The sequence below is a fragment of the Lontra canadensis genome, unplaced genomic scaffold (assembly GCF_010015895.1).
Source record: "Lontra canadensis isolate GAN:19392208 unplaced genomic scaffold, GSC_riverotter_1.0 scaffold18, whole genome shotgun sequence".
Classification (NCBI taxonomy): Eukaryota; Metazoa; Chordata; class Mammalia; order Carnivora; family Mustelidae; genus Lontra; species Lontra canadensis.
The window spans coordinates 8,901,526-8,919,822 of record NW_022631012.1 but is presented as its reverse complement, the minus strand read 5'-3'; the positions used below and the strand labels follow the sequence as shown (position 1 = coordinate 8,919,822).

General features: G+C 50.1%; 1 protein-coding gene across 4 annotated transcripts in view; it reads left to right on the top strand.

Annotated features, from left to right (window-relative positions):
* The window catches only part of NRP2 (neuropilin 2), a 111,371-nt gene that overhangs the window by 33,572 nt on the left and 59,502 nt on the right, over nucleotides 1–18,297 (top strand). For all 4 annotated transcript variants that reach the window (XM_032859989.1, XM_032859988.1, XM_032859991.1 and 1 more), the window contains exons 3-7: nucleotides 370–551; nucleotides 6,295–6,525; nucleotides 7,929–8,084; nucleotides 9,715–9,884; nucleotides 11,777–11,932. In XM_032859989.1, the coding sequence (XP_032715880.1) occupies nucleotides 370–551; nucleotides 6,295–6,525; nucleotides 7,929–8,084; nucleotides 9,715–9,884; nucleotides 11,777–11,932 (895 nt within the window). The remainder of the gene's footprint in view (nucleotides 1–369; nucleotides 552–6,294; nucleotides 6,526–7,928; nucleotides 8,085–9,714; nucleotides 9,885–11,776; nucleotides 11,933–18,297) is intronic.

Here is an 18,297-nt window from a genome sequence, read left to right as displayed (position 1 = left end):
AAAGACTAAGATTCAGAGAGATCATGATGGAAATAAAAATGGTGCTATGGAAGGAAGGAAAAGTGCTTGTTTGGAGATATTTGATAGAAAGATGCTGTGTTCTTATGTGGGCAAGAGATAAGGCCCTAAATCTAGCCATCCACCGAGGCGCCCATTCTCTCCATGGCTTCAATAAGGCAATCCAGCTTCCTATATCCAGGTCGATCAGTCTATAGAAAGAAGCAAAGCTAAGTGGACTTTGTTTATCAATCTGAAATAACCCGGTGTCTAGGAAGGGCGAGCATAGGATCTGCCGTGAGACAGTGGTCCCTTTCCTCTCCTGAGAGTCATCTTTGCTCATACGTGCCCCTTTGTACCAACCTCACGTAGGTATGACTTCATTGAGATTCGGGATGGAGACAGTGAATCTGCGGACCTCCTTGGAAAGCACTGTGGGAACATCGCCCCACCCACCATCATCTCCTCGGGCTCCGTGCTCTACATCAAGTTCACCTCCGACTACGCCCGGCAGGGGGCAGGCTTCTCCCTGCGCTACGAGATCTTCAAGACAGGTCAGTGCGGTCACGGGTGGAGAGCGGGGGTCTGGGCGCGCTCGAGAAGACACGGGGCCGCCGTCGGTGTCTAGTTCTAGAGCACCGTCCAAGGGAACTGTGTGATGGTTCCATGTGCGTAGTGGAAAGTTACATAAGTTGTTGGAGTTGGAAGAGGGGCTCAGGGGGACCATGGACACAGCCCCAGGTGAAAAAGCCAGTTTAACTTACCCAACTTGAGAGCGAGCCTTGCATGGTTAGCGCTGGGTGTGCCCGCCAGGCAGACAAGCATTGTCTGTGGCCCCGAGAGAGGAGGGGGCACCAATAAAATACACAAACGCTTTCAAAAAGAATTCGATTTTTGTGTGTGTTTAAAAATCACAATAATCTTCATGGGAAAAAAGCAAAACTTAGTCGAACTTCCTCCTAATTACTTCATGGTTTAATGTTGCCTTTATCCAGAATTTCATGGGCAGAAGGACATAATCTTTTCAGTGTTTAGAGTCTCTAAAAGATCTTACCAGTGGGGTCATACAGTAGGTTTTACATTCGCATGTGGTTCGTCCGAATTCCCCTTGCTGACCCATTTTACCTCTTGTGCCTGTTGGACCCCAACTTCCTAAGTGCCAGGGTAAATACCTCCTGAAAAGCCATCAAAAAGGTAGTAGAAAAAGAGACAGAACACTGCACTTCCTTTAAGGTGACTACTTTAGGCTCTGAGAACATGGGTCCATCCTTACTTCCATAACCAGACTGACCCAACTCTTACTCCCAAGTCTCTGGTTCAGTATCTACACTGACGCGCTCCGAGCAGCGTGCCCGGCCCTCCCGTGTGCGAGCTCATTATCTTGAGACTGAGCAAAGTGCACCCCCCAGCCACCCTCTCACCCCCGGCCTGTTCCCCACCTCTCAGGCTCTCACCCTCCACCAGTGTGGCCCCTCTGAGCCTCTGTTTTACAACTTGTGGATGGAGTCCTGTACAAGGGGAGGCCGTCCACTTTGTCATCAGGAGACCCAAGTCTGGCGCCTGTTGGGTTCAGTTTAAGGGGACCTATTCATATATATTTTCTTTTCAATAAACAGTTTTTGAAAGGAAGTGGTAGCTGCTGAAAGCACTTTTTATATCCACTCTGTCTAAATATTTGTCAGATTTGTCTGCCTGAGAGCAAGAGCGTAGAATCCAATGAAGGGGCAGGCCTGAGGGAACTGCGTCCAGCCATCATCGAGCCGGAGTGGGAGCACAGACTGTCTCGGGCACAAGTCCCAAGAAGGCCCGTCTGTCATGGGTCATCACACTCCCAACCACATGAGGTCATAGGGACCGGCAGTCTGTGTCCAGTGTCCCAGGAGGCTGGTGAGAGGCTCCTGAATGCCTCCATCCATATTCCCTAGAGTCCTGTATAAGATTCCGATGGGTCATCCACCAGCTCAGCTGGAACCTTCATCGTCCCCTCTTCTGCAGTGGGGAGAGAGAAGATAGAAAGGAATAAAAACGGGATGTTTGCCCTCTTCTCGTGGGCAAACAGGTGTGCAAACCCTCCCATGTAACAGATGCACAGTGGATGTTGTTGGATGAACGTAGGTAAATAGTTATGTAAACTGAGAAGAAAACTATAATATGAGGCAATAGGAATCAGCACCGAGTAGTAGAATTAACATGATCGGGTTATGAGAACGAGGGCTCCATTGAGTGGCTTAGCAAGCGGGGGACCTGGGAAGTCAACTCGATAGCCAGGTCCCCAGGGCTAACGCCGCCACTCGGCTCCCCTGTGCGGACAGGGAACGGAAAGCAGCTGCAAGCAAGGTCTTCTGGGGAGCTGGCCCAGGGACGTCACAGGAAGGGTGAGCAGGACCCTTGAGCTCATCTCTGTTTCATGCTTCCTGACTTAGTATTTCCCAAAGGATGGTGCCATATTCTCCAGAAAGTCGCAGAAGAAGTGGATGTTAACCCTCTCCACGATGCACATTTGCAGGGCTGAGGGGAAAAGTTAAAACGCACGAGAGGGTAGCGTAACAGAGCACTGCTGTGTTGAGGACCACTAGTCTGTGGATGCCTAGACGCAGGAACTCCAGCCATGGCAGGCGGCTTGGCGTGGAGCAGTGGGGCAGCCTGCTTCAAGGACTAGGACGGCCTAAAGAAGGAAGAGAGAGATTCCTGCAGTGGGACACAGCCCCACCGACAACAGCCACATTTCTGGGGGAACCTAAGAGAGAAAACGAGAACCCAGTGCTGTTCTTGGGGTCCACTGTCTCCAGCCACCATGCCTGCCTGCGAGAGCAGCTCTCGGCATGACAATCGACCCTGTATACCACGCGTAGGTGTATGGGCTACACAGTTCAAAGCTGAGACGTCTAGAAGGATGAGCATTCCTTCAGGTGCCATGCCCTCCGTGCCCCCACATTTCCACTGTCAGAGTCCTGGAAGAAAATAAAGTTGACGTCACCCACGGAACATGAAAGAAATGTGTGAACATGCTGCAGAAATCCAAACAAACACAGCTATGTTTGCTAGTCAGATTCATAGAGAAAGAAGGGGGACTGTAAACACAGATACACAAGATAACCCTCCCGAGGACCGGGGAAGCCTGACGGCGCATTGCCCTGGCCAGCAGCAGCTGTAGAATTCTCCTGACAGACGCAAACCCCCAGCTCGGGTCTAGACGGGGGGGCATGTGGCTGGAGTGGGATGTTCCTGTCTGCCCTGAATGAAGTGGTTTATAAAAGAGTCAAAATAATACCAGACTGTCCACGTGTAAAAGAGCAAACCGAAATGGCTTGCAAACTTAAAGGATCTCAGATTGCCCAATCCTAAGCAGAACAGAGAAAGGAATTTTAAAATGACTTTAAAAGTAACACTGGACGCTGAATCACTGGAAGACATGGGTTTTTTGGTTTGTTTGTTTTCTGATACTCTTTTGACCAAAGTTCAAGATCAAGTTTTCTTTCCTGGTGTCCAGTGACATTTCAGAAACTGAAAGCCGTGGGGTCATTCACAGACAGAGAAACCTTAGCAAGTGCCCTCTAGTCCTACTTCTTGAACCGAATTTACCTTTCAAGGTCAGGCAGAGTTCCAATGGGATAAATCCACCACGTTTTAAGTAGCTTTATGCATGCAGATTTGCCTTTCGCTTGCAGAGTTATTGTAACATTGATGGTGGGAAAACACGGAGGGGGCATTTTCCACACCAGAGTCCTTTGGTATGAAATCATCCACCGCAGCCGAAATTCCCCAGCTTGCGTGGACAGCCTTAGCATTGAGTGAACAGGAGTGTTTGTTTTTGACTGAGCTATTTTTTTTAACCTTTAATTCTTGTACTTCATGGCAGAAAAGGATCTTGGATGAGCTAGATATCTATAAGATTCCACTTTTGTCCCAAGATGGTCCTGAGACCTCCTCTCCACTCACTCTTCAGCCTCCTGCTTTCTGACACTTTACCCACAGTCCAGACTCTGAGTGGCACAGCTAGAGATGAAGGTACCCCTGCAATGGACAAGTGTGATTGTTCTGCATAGAAAGGATAAAACTGGTTTTTTTCCTCGTTTAAAATAAGCCAGAGGATACACCTATGTATAGCCATGTGTCAAAGAGAGATACACACTCTTTTTGGTGGTTTTTGTTTGTTTGTTTCGCCTTAAAGATATCATATGGAAAAATTCTGACCACCCAAGTGCAGGACTGTAACTCTGAACTCTGGAAACGGGCTCCGGGGTCTCTCTCGGGCTCACTAGGTGTCCAGTGTGGAAGACTTTGTCCCCTAGGGATGGGAGGAACCAAAGAAAGATTCCACCAAAAATTCCCCACTCCCAGGGAGATGGGGATTCCCCTGGCCTTGAAAGGGAATGACAAGAGAGCAAACCCAAAGAGGGAATGTCAGGATGCCTTTTCTAGCTCCGAAAGCAAGTCGTGGAGAGAGAGTTAATTTCCTCTGGCTGAGTGACCCACATGGAGAAGACCACACAATAGCAATGAACACTAACCTTTTCAAGATTCCTCGCAGCCCTTCCAAAGGCCTGCCAGCTGGCTTGGCTTGGCCAAAGCGCCTCATCCCGGACCATTGAGGAGGCCCTCCAGAGTGTGAGGCTTGACAGTAAACAAAGCTGGGGCCTCGGCGGTAAACACACTGGGGAAAGACCGTCCCGGCTCAGCCCTGCGGACCTGGTTGCCGACGGGGCCGCCCTGCCCTTGACAGAGCACAGAGCCTCCGAGGGGCAGATGTGGCACTTAGGGAGCGTTTCGAACCCTGAAAAGGTTAGCTCTTGCCCCAGCGGGCACGGGGCACCCCCCTGCCAGGGCAGAGCGCTGGTCGGAAGGGCGGAGGGCATGGATGGGCGGGTCGGGATGTCGGGATTTTCGTCTGATGCGAAAGGAAGTTGCGGCCCCCCTTCGCCCACTTCTTTGCATGGCCCCTTTGCCGAGTCCGACCCTCGTGCCTCCCAGAGAGCTGTTGTCGATACGGAGCCCTGCAGAGGGGCCTGCTGCGGGAGCCGAGGATGAAGACATCGCTGCGGGCGAAGATTCGTGTATTGACATCACACAGTTCTGTTGCAGTGGGATCCCCAGAGGACACTTCCTGCCAGTAAACACCTGCTTTATTGAGTATTTCTGTATTTTTCCTTCATACTTCCAGTGCCTGTTATCCTCCTCATAAACCCTGCTACCTTTTTTTTTAATTTTAAAATCAGAATGCAGTGAAATCGATTGTGACAGTCCAGCCTTCCAATGGTACCATGGATTGGTATTGCTTTTGGCCCCGGCTGCTCCGTGGGCCGGTGGCCTGGGCTGCAGTGTCCTGGGACCCGCCAGAGGCCCGTCCTGGCTGAAAACCCATGAGGCGCCTTTTAATGGGACTCTACCTAGAGGCATTCCCAGATCTGGTGGCTCTAATCCTCTTAGAGCTCCCACTGCCATCCAAGCCTGCACCGGGCCGCGAATGTGTGCCTCATTTAATAAGAAGGCCTCCCGGAGTCCCAAGGAAACAGCCCCAAGAGCTTCGGAGACAAACAAGGCCCTCCCCACCACAAAGGGACCAGAAGCATTCCAAATGTCAATACACTGGAGCATTTTTCCAAACTTGCTGCTAGAGCAGCCTTTAACATCCCCAACGCCCTGCTGTGATCCACCAGCTACAAAAGTCGATTGTTAATTGTCTGGCCACTACAGAGCAGCTCGTTTTAATATAGTCATGACATGAATGAGACCCGAGCTCCCCTTTGCCCCTCCCCTGAGGCACCTTGGATCTTGGAGGGAGAAGGGGGCACTTCATTGGCTCTGGTACAATAGGGGCTAGTGTTGAGGTCAGCAATAAATAAGGGGTGACATTGTTTTCCTTGCTGGCAATCAGCAAGCCTTCCTTAAGGATTGAAATAACTTACATTTCTGGAGCAAGCAGCTGAGTAATTGAGAAAGAAGACTCTGTTCCTCTTTCCAAGAGACTCTCTCTCTCTTTCTCTCTCTCTCTGTATCTCACACACACACTTCTTTCTGACCCCCCCCACTCCCCAACGCCTCAACGGGTGCTCTCGCTCTGCTACGTAGAGCACGCCAGCTCTCCTCCCCTAATTTCTCTCCTCGAGAGAGTCTGGCTTAAAGGCTTGAGACGTGGATGTGAAGAGTATGTTTCTTCAAGGGCCACTCCAGTAGAAACAAAAGCCGTATGAGGAGGGGGATCAGGGCTCAAACATTGAACTAACCCATGTGACCGAGGCAGCGAAGGAGGGCCTCTTCTTCTCTTCCCTTAATGCTCCAGTTCTCTTTTACATACAGGCTCCGAAGACTGTTCCAAAAACTTCACAAGCCCCAACGGGACCATCGAATCCCCCGGGTTTCCCGAGAAGTATCCGCACAACTTGGACTGCACCTTTACCATCCTGGCCAAACCCAAGATGGAGATCATCCTGCAGTTCCTGACCTTTGACCTGGAGCACGACCCGTTGCAGGTGGGAGAAGGAGACTGCAAATACGACTGGCTGGACATCTGGGACGGCATTCCACATGGTGAGTGATGCTGCCCTCACGAGAGGTTTCTCTGTAGCTTCGCCTTTGCCTGTGAATGGCTTTGGTGACAATAAAAAGCGAGAACAAAGGCTTCAAAGCTCCTTAGGGTTTGTGTATAACCCATGATGACTTTCTTTCTTGTTTTTCACCAAGGATGATTTCAGAGGAATTGCAGAAAGGCAGTTTCCTTTCTTGGAAATATTTCTTTGGAGAAGGATAGGCAGAGACTGAGTGGACACCTGGATGAGGATGAGAAAGCCTATCCGTAATGTCCTCTTCTGGACATTAGTAGAAATTGACTAGAAATTGACGTAGAAAGTGACTCCATGACCACCGTTTCTGCCCAAGTAGGATGCTAGAGCCACACGGACTAGATCTGGATCCTGGCTCCGCTCTGAAGCAGCTCTGTAAACCTGGGCAGCTCACTTAAACCCTGCATCCTACCTGTATAAATAATCTGCTTTCATCATCATCATTATTATTACTATGATTTTACTGCTATTAATTAAAACAGTCACAGATGTCAAAAAGCCTGAGGAACCAGTACTTCTCAGCTGGCGTCCAACGTAGGTCTCCATAGTTCGTCTCGGTGAGAAAGCCACTCGTTTGCTTCTGTAGTGAGCCTCAGTGTTTTGCACTGAGAGGGAGGCTTGACGACTGAGCAGTTTCATTTCCGGAGAAGAGCATAAGACTAAGTCAGAAAATTTGGGTTCTGAGTCTCAGCTCTTCTTTCCAAAGTCACGTGACCTCCCGAACCTCAGTTTGTTCTTCTGTAAGTTGGGTGTTATAATGGTAGCTTTCCGGCCTGTCCCCAGAACAGAGTGAGAGAAGAGAATGAGGCCAAGTCAGGGAAAACACAGGTGCCCCTTGAACAGAGAAAAAAAGTACAGTTGCCCCTTGAACAACACAGGGATTCAAAGGGCTGGTCGACCATATAGCCGAAAATCCACACATGCCTTCTGCCTCCACAAAACTTAACTGCTAATAACTTACTATTGACTGAAGGCCTGACTAGTAACATAAATAGTCCATTAACACATATTCCATATGTTATATGTATTATATATTGTATTCTTACAATAAAATAACCTAAAGAGAAGAAAATGGTATCAAGAAAGTCATAAAGAAGAGAAAATACATTTACAGTACTGTGTTTGTCAAAAAAGAAAAATCCATGTTTAAGTAGGTCCGTGCGCTTCAAACCCATGTTGTTTAAAGGTCAAGTGTATTTTTTAACGTACAGGAAAAATATGAGACAATGTCCTTAGAACCTATCTTTGGTCATTCTTCTATACCCAAAGAGTGCTCTGTGGCGCGACTTCGATTGTGGCAAGGGTGAATGCATTGAAAATGGAGTTTGACATTTCCATTTCTACTGACCTGTTTTTGTCCTGCCTATCTAGTTGGCCCTCTGATTGGCAAGTACTGTGGGACCAAAACACCCTCGGAACTCCGCTCGTCAACAGGGATCCTCTCCCTGACTTTTCACACAGACATGGCGGTGGCCAAGGATGGCTTCTCTGCACGCTATTACCTGATCCACCAAGACCCACCAGAGAGTGAGTTGGCCGGTTGAGAACTTCTGTCCTCTCCTTCCATCAGGGCTGTGAGATGTACGGTGAAGAGAGGGAAATTCTCCAGAATTTGTAGCAGCCTCTGAATTCAGGGAATGGGGGCTATATCCTCTTGCTAGACAGAGATTTGTAAGAGTCGAACAAATGTCGGCCGGGTACTCATTTCTTTAGAAAGTAGGTATATGTACCAAGAATGAGTTATTCCCAGGGTAAGTCGCGGGACCATCTCCCACTTCAGTTTTCTCATCTGTGAATGCAAGGGAGGTGAGTCAGGATATCTACATAGGGTCCCCTCCCTGGGCTAACATTTTTTGAGTCTTTTCTCCCTCTCTCAGCCTCAGTGGCCATGGTCAGAAAACTGAGCAATTTGTAAACCTTCTTCATCTATGTATTTTACATTGAACATCGCTGGCCCTGGGTAGAGTTTGTCTCACTAGACTGATACATGCTTGGACTTTGGCTTCATGCTTCAGTGTACACACTTTCTAAGCTCCTACCTTGTGCCAGGTACCTTGCAAAGCCTCGAGTGTAGCTCCGACCCCAGCTGTCCTGGAAATGCCCATCTAGACCTTGAGTCTCCTGCCTCCATCCACATCTACTCTGAACTCCATCTTCAGATCAGCTCCTCTAGAACACGTGCTTCAGACGTGCTGCCTTTACCCCCCTAGAAACCCAAGTGATAACTCTGAGCCCTAAAGACGTTCTTTAAGGATTGGAGCTGGGCAAATCCTGTCCCGGTTGTAGACAGCTTACTATGTGCATACCCACAGACATGGCAGCCCGGCCAACTGGAAAGGCGATGGGTTTTGCTTTCGTTCTTCCAAGGGCTCATGAAGATTGAGGGATAGGAAAACAGTATGGCACCAAGAGCTGCCCATGGCCAGCACCGTCACAGAGTGACTCGGGAATGGGTTTGATACCTGAAAAAATTGCTGGGCTTTATCGAACACCTGCACACACTGATACTGACCAGTGTCTGCGGTGTCCATGGGAAGGACAGCAATTACACTAATGGCACGGAGCCAGAGTCTGTGACTTCTGGGTCCATTTGCCCAGGTAGAGGGCACAGGGGAAGAGAGTGGCGTGGCTGTGCTCCTGGAGAAATGTCCCAAAGTTGGGTATTCACTGCTTTGCAGTGCCGGTCTTCTATGCCAGAATGCAAGACATTTGAGTGAAAGAGAGAAGCAGAAGGGCCTCCTGGGTGTTTGTGAAGAAAGCAGGCTTCTCACGATGTATCAGCCCACCCAGATTGCCACGAGTCTATCACACATGTACCTGTATTTCAGTTACGGTGCATCTGGCGTCTGCGAGCGTCTGTAGCCTGAAGCGCCAGCAGTTCTTATACTTGAGACTGTATTTTTAATTTGTATGATGATTCCTATTTACCCACAGCCTGACTTCTTTTAGGCCCAATTTAGTTTCTTTTCAGGCCCAGAGGGGTTGTCAAGCTCCATGACTTGGCAGAGTTGTTTTCAAAATGCGGTGTGTAATTAGGTCTTTTAAGATGAGGGAGTTCCTGCAAGGACTTGTCCCTAGAAGGGAGCAAGATTTGGGGGATCCCGGGAGTTTGAGGTTGAGAGACGTAATCCTGCGCTTGACCCTGTCCCTTCCCCAGACTTCCAGTGCAGCGTCCCTCTGGGAATGGAATCTGGCCGGATTGCTAATGAGCAGATCAGTGCCTCCTCTACCTACTCTGACGAAAGGTGGACGCCTCAGCAAAGCCGGCTTCATGGCGAAGACAATGGCTGGACCCCCAACTTGGATTCCAGCAAGGAGTACCTCCAGGTACATACTCAGATAACGCACGGTGTGCCGAGTGTGGGTGGACTGGTGGGCACGGGAGGAGGCTCGGCTGGAGTGGACGGAGGACACAAGGAAAACACACACAGCCCATACTCGAGAGCTCCCTTCATTCATCCGTCCAGACACACGCATGTTCCAGGCACAGAGAGACTCAGCCAGGCACTGTACTAACTGCTGGGATCAAAGGATGATAAGGCAGACACTGCCACCACCCTTGTGAAGATTACCAGGCTTTGGGGAAGTTGTTTGGCCTGGGCGCTGTTTGCCTCTTCGTATAGCTATCCAAGGAACATTCTATAAACAGTTCCAGATCTTTCTCATTCTTGGCACAGGGAGGCATCAGAGACTTGGTCGGGGGAGGGCTTTTTCCTGAGGGCAGACTTGTTGAGTCGCTGGCTGAGCATGGCAGCTTCTCATGATCTTTGCTGTTTGGAGGGAGCCCTGCCAGGAAGGTTTTGCACATAGCGATCAGAAGAACACACGGGAAAATGTCACCACCGGGAATGCAGCTCTGGTTGCCCAGATGCTTTGCACCGTCTTCTCAAACTATTGTTCGCTTTCCTTCTGAGTGAGCCTTGCAGTGTATGTTGAATCCTCCCCCACGAAACCGTAAACCGGTCTGGTTCGCATCCCCCAGGAACAGTGAGCTGCTAGGTCCATGCTAGAGCAATGACTGCTTTTATGACACACACCAGACAGCCTTGTGACCCACTGACAAGCGGTCCTAGCTCTGATGTGACCCAGTGGCCTCCGCTCTGAGAAGGACGTGGCAGAGCAGACAACAGGACAGGGAGAAGTACCCCTTAGAAACTTCCAGGCAGTCCGCAGAGGTTCAAACAGGGCAACCCTAAGGCCATTTGTCACTATCTCTTCTCTGCCTCTCCAAAAACCCTTCTCATCCTGCAGAGCTTCCAGAACGTTCTCCTACATAATCAATGTTCCATTGATTTCACTCCTTATTTTTGGTCCTCAATCATAAGCTTTCTCTTGTTGCCCTCCAGCTGTTTATAGTACACATATACAGCACGGCCTACCTCTTTTGAATTCACTATTATGCTGAGCACATAGTAAGTACCAATAAATGCTTCCTGAATCAAATTTTACCAGGGAGTGCTGGCTCAGTTTGGATCACAGGGGGGTTGTCATTAAGAAACACTGCGGCCGGCAAAGGAATGACATCCAGCAATTTCCAAATGGGTTTAGTGTTGTGGGAAGAGAGGTGCCTCAAAATGTAGGCCATCTTCCTCACTGAGCAAAAGGTCAGGACTTGGTGCATAAGCCTAATTGCTTGGGCAGACTCTGAATGCCCTTTGACCCTTTGGTGACCCGAGTGACTAACTACACAATGGAATGAGGGACCGAGGGAAGGCAGGGGAGGCGAGGCAGCCCCGAGCTGAGACGTGGCAACCAGAGTGTCGTAAGTGAATTGGATTGGACCGGACTGCAGTGGGGTGGAGTGGAGAGGAGTGGAGTGGACCGGATTTAACCATTGTTCCTTTAAATAGCATCTGATTTTACGATGCAGGGAAGGCTGTAGTTCAGTAAGAAGAGGTCACAGTTCTAGATGTTCGAGGATCCCTTTAAGGTAAACTGAATATGGTCAGTTCAGATTTGCAAAAAAAAAAAAGGGGGGGGTGGGGAAAAGAAAAACCATCCAGTTACCATTTCAAAGGGATCCAATGTAGGGCTAGAGAAGTGGAGTCTGACCCTCCGGGCTGGAATTGTAGACTGATACCAATCCCTCTGATTCTGGTAGATCACACAGGCACAAGTAGCAAGCTAAGTATGACAGTTTTGTCCTTTGAAGGAATAGCAAGAGGTTGCCCTCCTGTCGGGAGCTATGGGTCCCTTATCCCTCCTCCCCTCTTCCTCAGGTGGACCTGCGCTTTCTGACCATGCTCACAGCCATTGCAACGCAGGGCGCCATTTCCAGGGAGACGCAGAATGGCTACTATGTCAAATCCTACAAGCTGGAAGTCAGCACGAACGGGGAGGACTGGATGGTCTACAGGCATGGCAAAAACCACAAGGTAACCCCATTTCCTCTCCCCTCCCGCCCCCGAAGACATGCTGGGGTGTGCAGGAGCCTGGGGATGAGAGGAGCTGCCAGGTGACCCCACAGAAAGGAGGAGGCCTTGCTTGGTGAGACTCAAGTAATTGACGGAGGCATGGGAGGCGGTGGCCCTGAAAATATTCTTTCTTATCCTAAAGTGATTGGAAAACACTGTTTCTCTGACAGCCTGGCTGCTGTGGTGTGTCGCACCGCAGAGAGAGAGTGTGTGTGTGCATGAGCTCGCACAGTGCTCTCTGACTGCAAATGAAGGAGAAAATGTGTCCCCAGTCCGCGCCTTCCCATACAGGATTCATTGAGCATTTATGGCCTGAGTCCCTTCCCCATGCTGGGTTAACAATCACAAAACCACATGAAACTGTGGTTCAGGAGTTACCGAGGTCTAGAAATGAAAGGGCACAAATCCTGAGAGGGAATCACAATGTCCCGAAGAAGAAAGAGGACAATAAATGATGAGGAGAAATTCAGTTTGTCAGGGATGGGATCTGAACCGGCCGTCATGCTTGGCAGAAGGCATTGAAATCTCCCGGCTGGTGCCTTCAGTGTCTGTGGCTCCCGGAGGTGTGTCCGCACGGGTGATGTGGGGCTTTTGTTGTGCACATGGATGGATGTGGGGCGCTCGGCTTTCTGAAGACACGCGGCTTCCTGGCGGCGAGCAGGACTGCAGCCAGCACCGCCAACCCTGGTTATCAGGGGTGCTCGGCACATGGGGGGCTCATCGGGAGCGGCTGGTGATCTAGCCTGGGCCAGGGGCAAACTCTGTCAGATGCTGGCTCCTAGCTCTGGGAGGACAGTGTCCATCCTTCCCCAAATGGAAGCAGGAACAGGCAAAGGGACCCTCCTCTTTCATGCTCCCGTTCTGCCGGGCCCCTGGCCTGTTGTATCGCGAGTGAGCAAAGTGGGACGCATGTGACCAAACCAAGAGAGGCCAGAGATCCTTTCCAAACACAGCCTCCTCGGCTCCTGCCACGGTCCCAAGGTGGCTTGCCCTCGCTGGTGCGGCTGGAAACATTGGACGGAGAAAAAGCAGAACTGTGGTGTCGACACTGATTCACTCAGGAAGTGTGAGTTTTTAAAGCAGTGGGTTTTTTTTTTTTTATTATTATTAAAATCGCCATAGTAACATGGCACCATTCATCTGAAAATCACGGCTTCTAGATATTACCAGGTATCTCTCTCACACAATTTCTTCATTTCACAGATGAAAAGGGAGGTTTTTCGCAATTGAAAGACCTCCACACCTTGACACAGTCGGCCAGGTCTGGCTTCTCATTGACTTCTTGTGTTTTGGTTACAAATACCACTTGGCAAGGGCAAGGCTGAGTTGGCACTGGCTGTTAGGGGCAAGGGACCGGGTGCTCGTCCCCCTGGCGCTTTCCCATGCCTTCTCTCCCCACCCACCCTTTTCTGTAAGAAACCGGTAGAAGCTGGAAAGAACCTCTGCCAGGCAGGCGAGGGCCAGTGCTGAGGAGGGGTGGGCCCTGGGGGAGAAGGAGGCGGCTCACCTGACTGCCTCCCTGTCCAGGCTCAATGACTAAGCAGTGCTGGCCAGAGGGATACTGTAGCATAAGCTGATTTTAAAAGCACGCAGATGGACTGAGATGCTATTTAAAACACTATTTGTAGGAAATCTGCTTTTGGAAATACCTTAGCACTGCACATTTTGACAGAATGCTGTCCTCCCTGGCTTTATCCCTGGTGTTCATTCTGCGGAGAAGATATTCCTGAGAATTGAATTTAGCTTGCTGGTCTCCTTTGGAATCATTCTCAACTTTTTCATATTAGATAGATTATTCTTTCTCTCTCTTACCTCCCCTTCTCACCCTCGGCTAGATTTCTCTCCCCAGGTGCCAAGGGGTAATTTCGTTTTTGTTTTGAGGTTGTTTGGCTTTTTAGTGATCAGTCCTGCCCACGTGAAAAATACACTGGGGCAGAGGAAAAACCGTTTTCTGTCCCCCATTAGATATTCATTCTCTGGCTACCTAGAAGGAGGCAGGAGAATGGAAAGCCTGCCAGTTAGGCGTTGCCCCCTCCCCTTGCTCCCCTGCCCCACTGCAGGTGCGTGGGCCATGAGGGAGACCCGCCCCTCCGCCCCTGTGGCGGTGATCTCTGTGGCTCCTTCATTAGCAGATCGCTCTCCCAGATGTCTGTATCTGATGTGCGGATCCCACACCGCACCGTTGGTGGAGCGTCAGCGCAGCTCTCTGCTCTGTTCGGGTTGAAATAGTTGAGTGAACCGTGCCAAATAGATTTGTCAAGTCTGCTGCAGTTTGATTTGATGCCATGAAGGGGAGGCGGCTGAGGAGGGGAGCTGGGGGCCGGGGAGGGGAGTGGCTTCATCTGCACCGTCTACGCTGGCCGCTACCACTGAGCTTCTCTTTGTAGCCACTGGCTGGTGGGCGCCATGCCAAGATAACTGGTACTAGGTGGTGGGCTTGAAAGCACAATTCCGACAGCAGGACCTGTGAGCAAAGCAGAGTGGAGGTAGAGGCGGCAGCGGGCTCTGTTCTGACACGCAGGGGGATGGTTTGCAGGCACAGGGTGTGAGGAGGGGATGGTGATGTTTGGGGCAGAGATGCGGGAACTTGATTTCAATTCCCTGGTTACTGTCAACACCAGTGCTATGTACCAAAGACCAGGGAATTGGGGAAATTGGAGAAAAAGAAGATTAATGAGTGCTGATGGTGGTGGGGAATGGCTATGCTATTTCCTTGCAATACGCGATTTACAATGTGGACCCAGGCTGGGCTGTGGCAAAGCCTGGGCCGAGGTGGGGGTGGGGGGTGGGGGGAACAGCTTCCTTCTTATGACCAGAAAGTGAAGAAGACTAAGGAGCTCTTTTCCAGCTTCCCGCCAGCCTGTGTGCAGCCTTGTCTGTCTCTCTCTACCCAGCAGGTCACGGTGAGGTTACCTCTGAAGAAGGCATTTGAGTATCATGGGGGGGGGGGGCAGATTGCAAGCATCCTCCTGGCAAAACACGGCCTATTTACGCAGACCGCATGTACAGCACATCCCCAAACCCTTATCCAATTACACACGCCATAAATATGGAACCTATGATTTTCCTATAGGGTGGGCCCTCCTTATGCATATTTATGTCGTAACCACAAGGCAGAGAGCTTGTCCGCCTGATGGAGCCCATATCCAGCCCATGTGCTCCCCTAGATTGTACAAATGGCTTCACATATATTTCTTTAGAAACCACAAGCAGAAAACTACTGCTTTTGATTTCACCAGCTACATTAACAACACCCTAAACATAGACATAGTGTTGTAAATACAGTATTAGAAGGTTCACGTATGTGTCTATAATTATGGGCACAGTTATGTACACACAAGGCATGGGAAGGGCAGAGAGAAAAAAGGGAGTAGCTGGAGGCTGGAGGCCTTGGCCAGGACCCTGCTCACCTCTGAATGGCTAGTTCTCTGTGTGTGCTGGATGGAACGAGGTCAAGAACAAGGTCAAGACGGGAGACAGAAGCCGTTGCCCTTCTATGTTGAGGCAAGAGGCCTTGTCTTCATTTCTCCCTTATTTGGTGAAAGTGGGCATCTCATTGTTGACATAGTGCTGGTTACCTTGCTGTTGTTAGTCACAGTGCTGCTGGCTGTTCTGATGTGTTTGGAAGAAATTTGGGCTCAAAGAGAGAGCCTGCGGGGGTGCTAAATATATCTTGATGGCCAGATTGAGGATGGGAGGGTGAACACAGGGATGAGGTCCAAGAGTTTTCAGAATTACCCTGTAATGAGTGGCAGAAATGTGCTAAGTGAGCACATCCCGTTCGTGCACTGATGGCTTCCAAGGGATCAGAGATCCAGGTACCACCTCACTGCTTCAGAATGGAACAGAGTTTCAAAGACTGGGGTTGTGGGGCGCCTGGGTGGCTCAGTGGGTTAAAGCCTCTGCCTTCGGCTCAGGTCACGATCCCAGGGTCCTGGGATCAAGCCCCACAATAGGCTCTCTGCTCAGCAGGGAGCCTGCTTCCTCCTCTCTCTCTCTCTGCCTGCCTCTCTGCCTACTTGTGATCTCTGACTGTCAAATAAATAATAAATAAAATCTTAAAAAGAAAAAAAAAAAAGACTGGAGTTGAAGCTCTTAGAGACAGAGTAATTTGCCCCAGGGACCTGGGGAACTGTGGAGTCCCAGTGAAAGGCTCCCGGTCACAGGGTTTTGATCTCCAGGAAGATGCTCCCCACTCTGACCCAGGCCTTGTTGTCATCTTGACCCAGAGGGAAACTGGCTTCCTAAATGTTCCGTGTAGGGGTCTACAGGTGTACATTCCCCTGGAGAGCTCCATCGTTGTGGAGATCTGAAAGCAAGCAGCCTTCGGGTAGTGTGGCGTAGTGTGCTCGGCTGATCCGTCTGGAGTCTGGGCGACGTCCTAGAATCCTGAGGACGCAGAGCTGAGAGAAGTTGCTTTGTGTTTGATTTGGCCACATCCCTTCAAAACACATCCACACCCAACTTCAAAATATTCTCTGTCCTATATTTATTTTCTAAATTAAAACAAGTCACTTTGAAAACCATCAGAGATTCTAAGACCCTCTGCAAAATTATCAGAGACTTAGGAGGAGAGAGAGTGGTGTCAGAAAACCAAACCTCCAAGTCAGTCGGCTAACAGAACCATGTGGCATCTATTTTCAGATCTTAGATGATGCATCGTGTGACCCTGGAAATTTCTCCTAATAGCCCCATGCCTCAGTGTTTCCGCCCGCCCGAACGGAATGGTGCTGTAGCTTGGGGTGGCAGGGTACCTTGGGATCTGTAGATGGAAGGCTCTCTGCAGATATAATTAATGTATTAGGCCCACAAAGCTCTTCTCGAGCAGAGCAAGTTATCAATTTAAAAAGTAACAAGGCCCCATGGGATATTTATCTGCCTCTTTTAAAATCGTAGGTCTGGAAGGGACCTGATAAGTCCTCCAGACCTCTCCCTGCATCTGATGGGCCCTGCACTTGAGCTGCCTCAGATGAACATTACCCTTCTGGGTTTCATTCTTCTGTTAGGGATGCAATTATTCCTCCAATTAATAACTTGGAATTTTCTAAAATATATTTATATTTATATTTATTTTTTACCTCCTGCTGGAATACTGGCTTCCCCTTATCCTTTTCATTGCAGTTTTGTTACGTGTATGTAAGATTTTGACAGGGACTCAAGCTGTCAGCTGGGAATGGGCATTAGACTTCAGAAGTCATGCATCTGATCGCATCGTCAAAGCAGGGTTCTGTGTATTCCAAAAAGGGCCGATGCCCTTTTGAAATTCATATCCCCCCATTTTTCTGCCCCCTCAGTTACAACAGAAGAATCCAGGGCCCTAGGTAATTAAGTTTGTCCCTTATCCATTTGCCATGGGATGAGCTCAGACCTTTAGCCTCTCCACTTAGGAGGCCCAGGGGAAAATGTCATTATACATAAGCTTGGAACCTTTTCTCTATCAGGCTCCTGTGGCTGGCTTCACCCAACTCCCATGGGTGCTGAATTGTCTCTGGGAGCTGCGGCCAGCCTCCGCGGCGCTTATGGCCTTGATGCCAAATTCCCAGGGCTTTCCATCTCACAGCTGTGCACTGCGGCCAGTAGGGCAGAGCAAGTGAGCAGGGGTGTCGAAGGGCACAGTGAACCTGCTTGGGCTGGAAACACCCTCTTTGCCTCACTCCAGCGTCCCTCGAGGAGCAGTGGTGTGAACGCTGCACCTGGTGGAAATATCGCCGTTTCCCTGCTCTGTGATTGGCTGAAATTGCGCCAGAAGAGGAATGCAGATGGCAGATGGGCTCAGGCACTTTACTCCCCGTCCCCTTCCACGTGCCCTTCTGCCCACTTCCAAGTTAAAAGTGCCTTCTCAAAAAAATGTGACGATGTCACAAGAGGTTTTCAGTATGGAGAACCCTGCCGACCCTGAGAGAACATCCCCGCCCCTTGTCCTTAGAGAAGGACACTGGCCATTCCCTTCCATGACTCTAACGACCCATCTCTCCTCCAGCCCCGGATCCCTGCACTTCCCTCTCCTCCCCGCCTCTGCTCTCCTCCCTGGTGCTTTCCTGTCTCCAGTCCCGAAACCCTAATCCTGTTAGTATGCTGTGTTCCAGGGCTTTACGTCTCAATGGGGGTAACATAATCCTGCAGTAAATCTAACAGGACCCACAAGGCACACACAGATGGGATGCGCACATCCCACCCATCTCCACCCCCCACCCTCAGGAAGAAACCGGCCCCCCCCCACCCGCCACGACATGCTTCTACTCCTCAGTCTCCTCCTTCCTCATCAGCAGAACCGGTTGATGACAAAAACAGCCCTCAGTAAAGGAGCAGGAGACAGGAGGGCATCA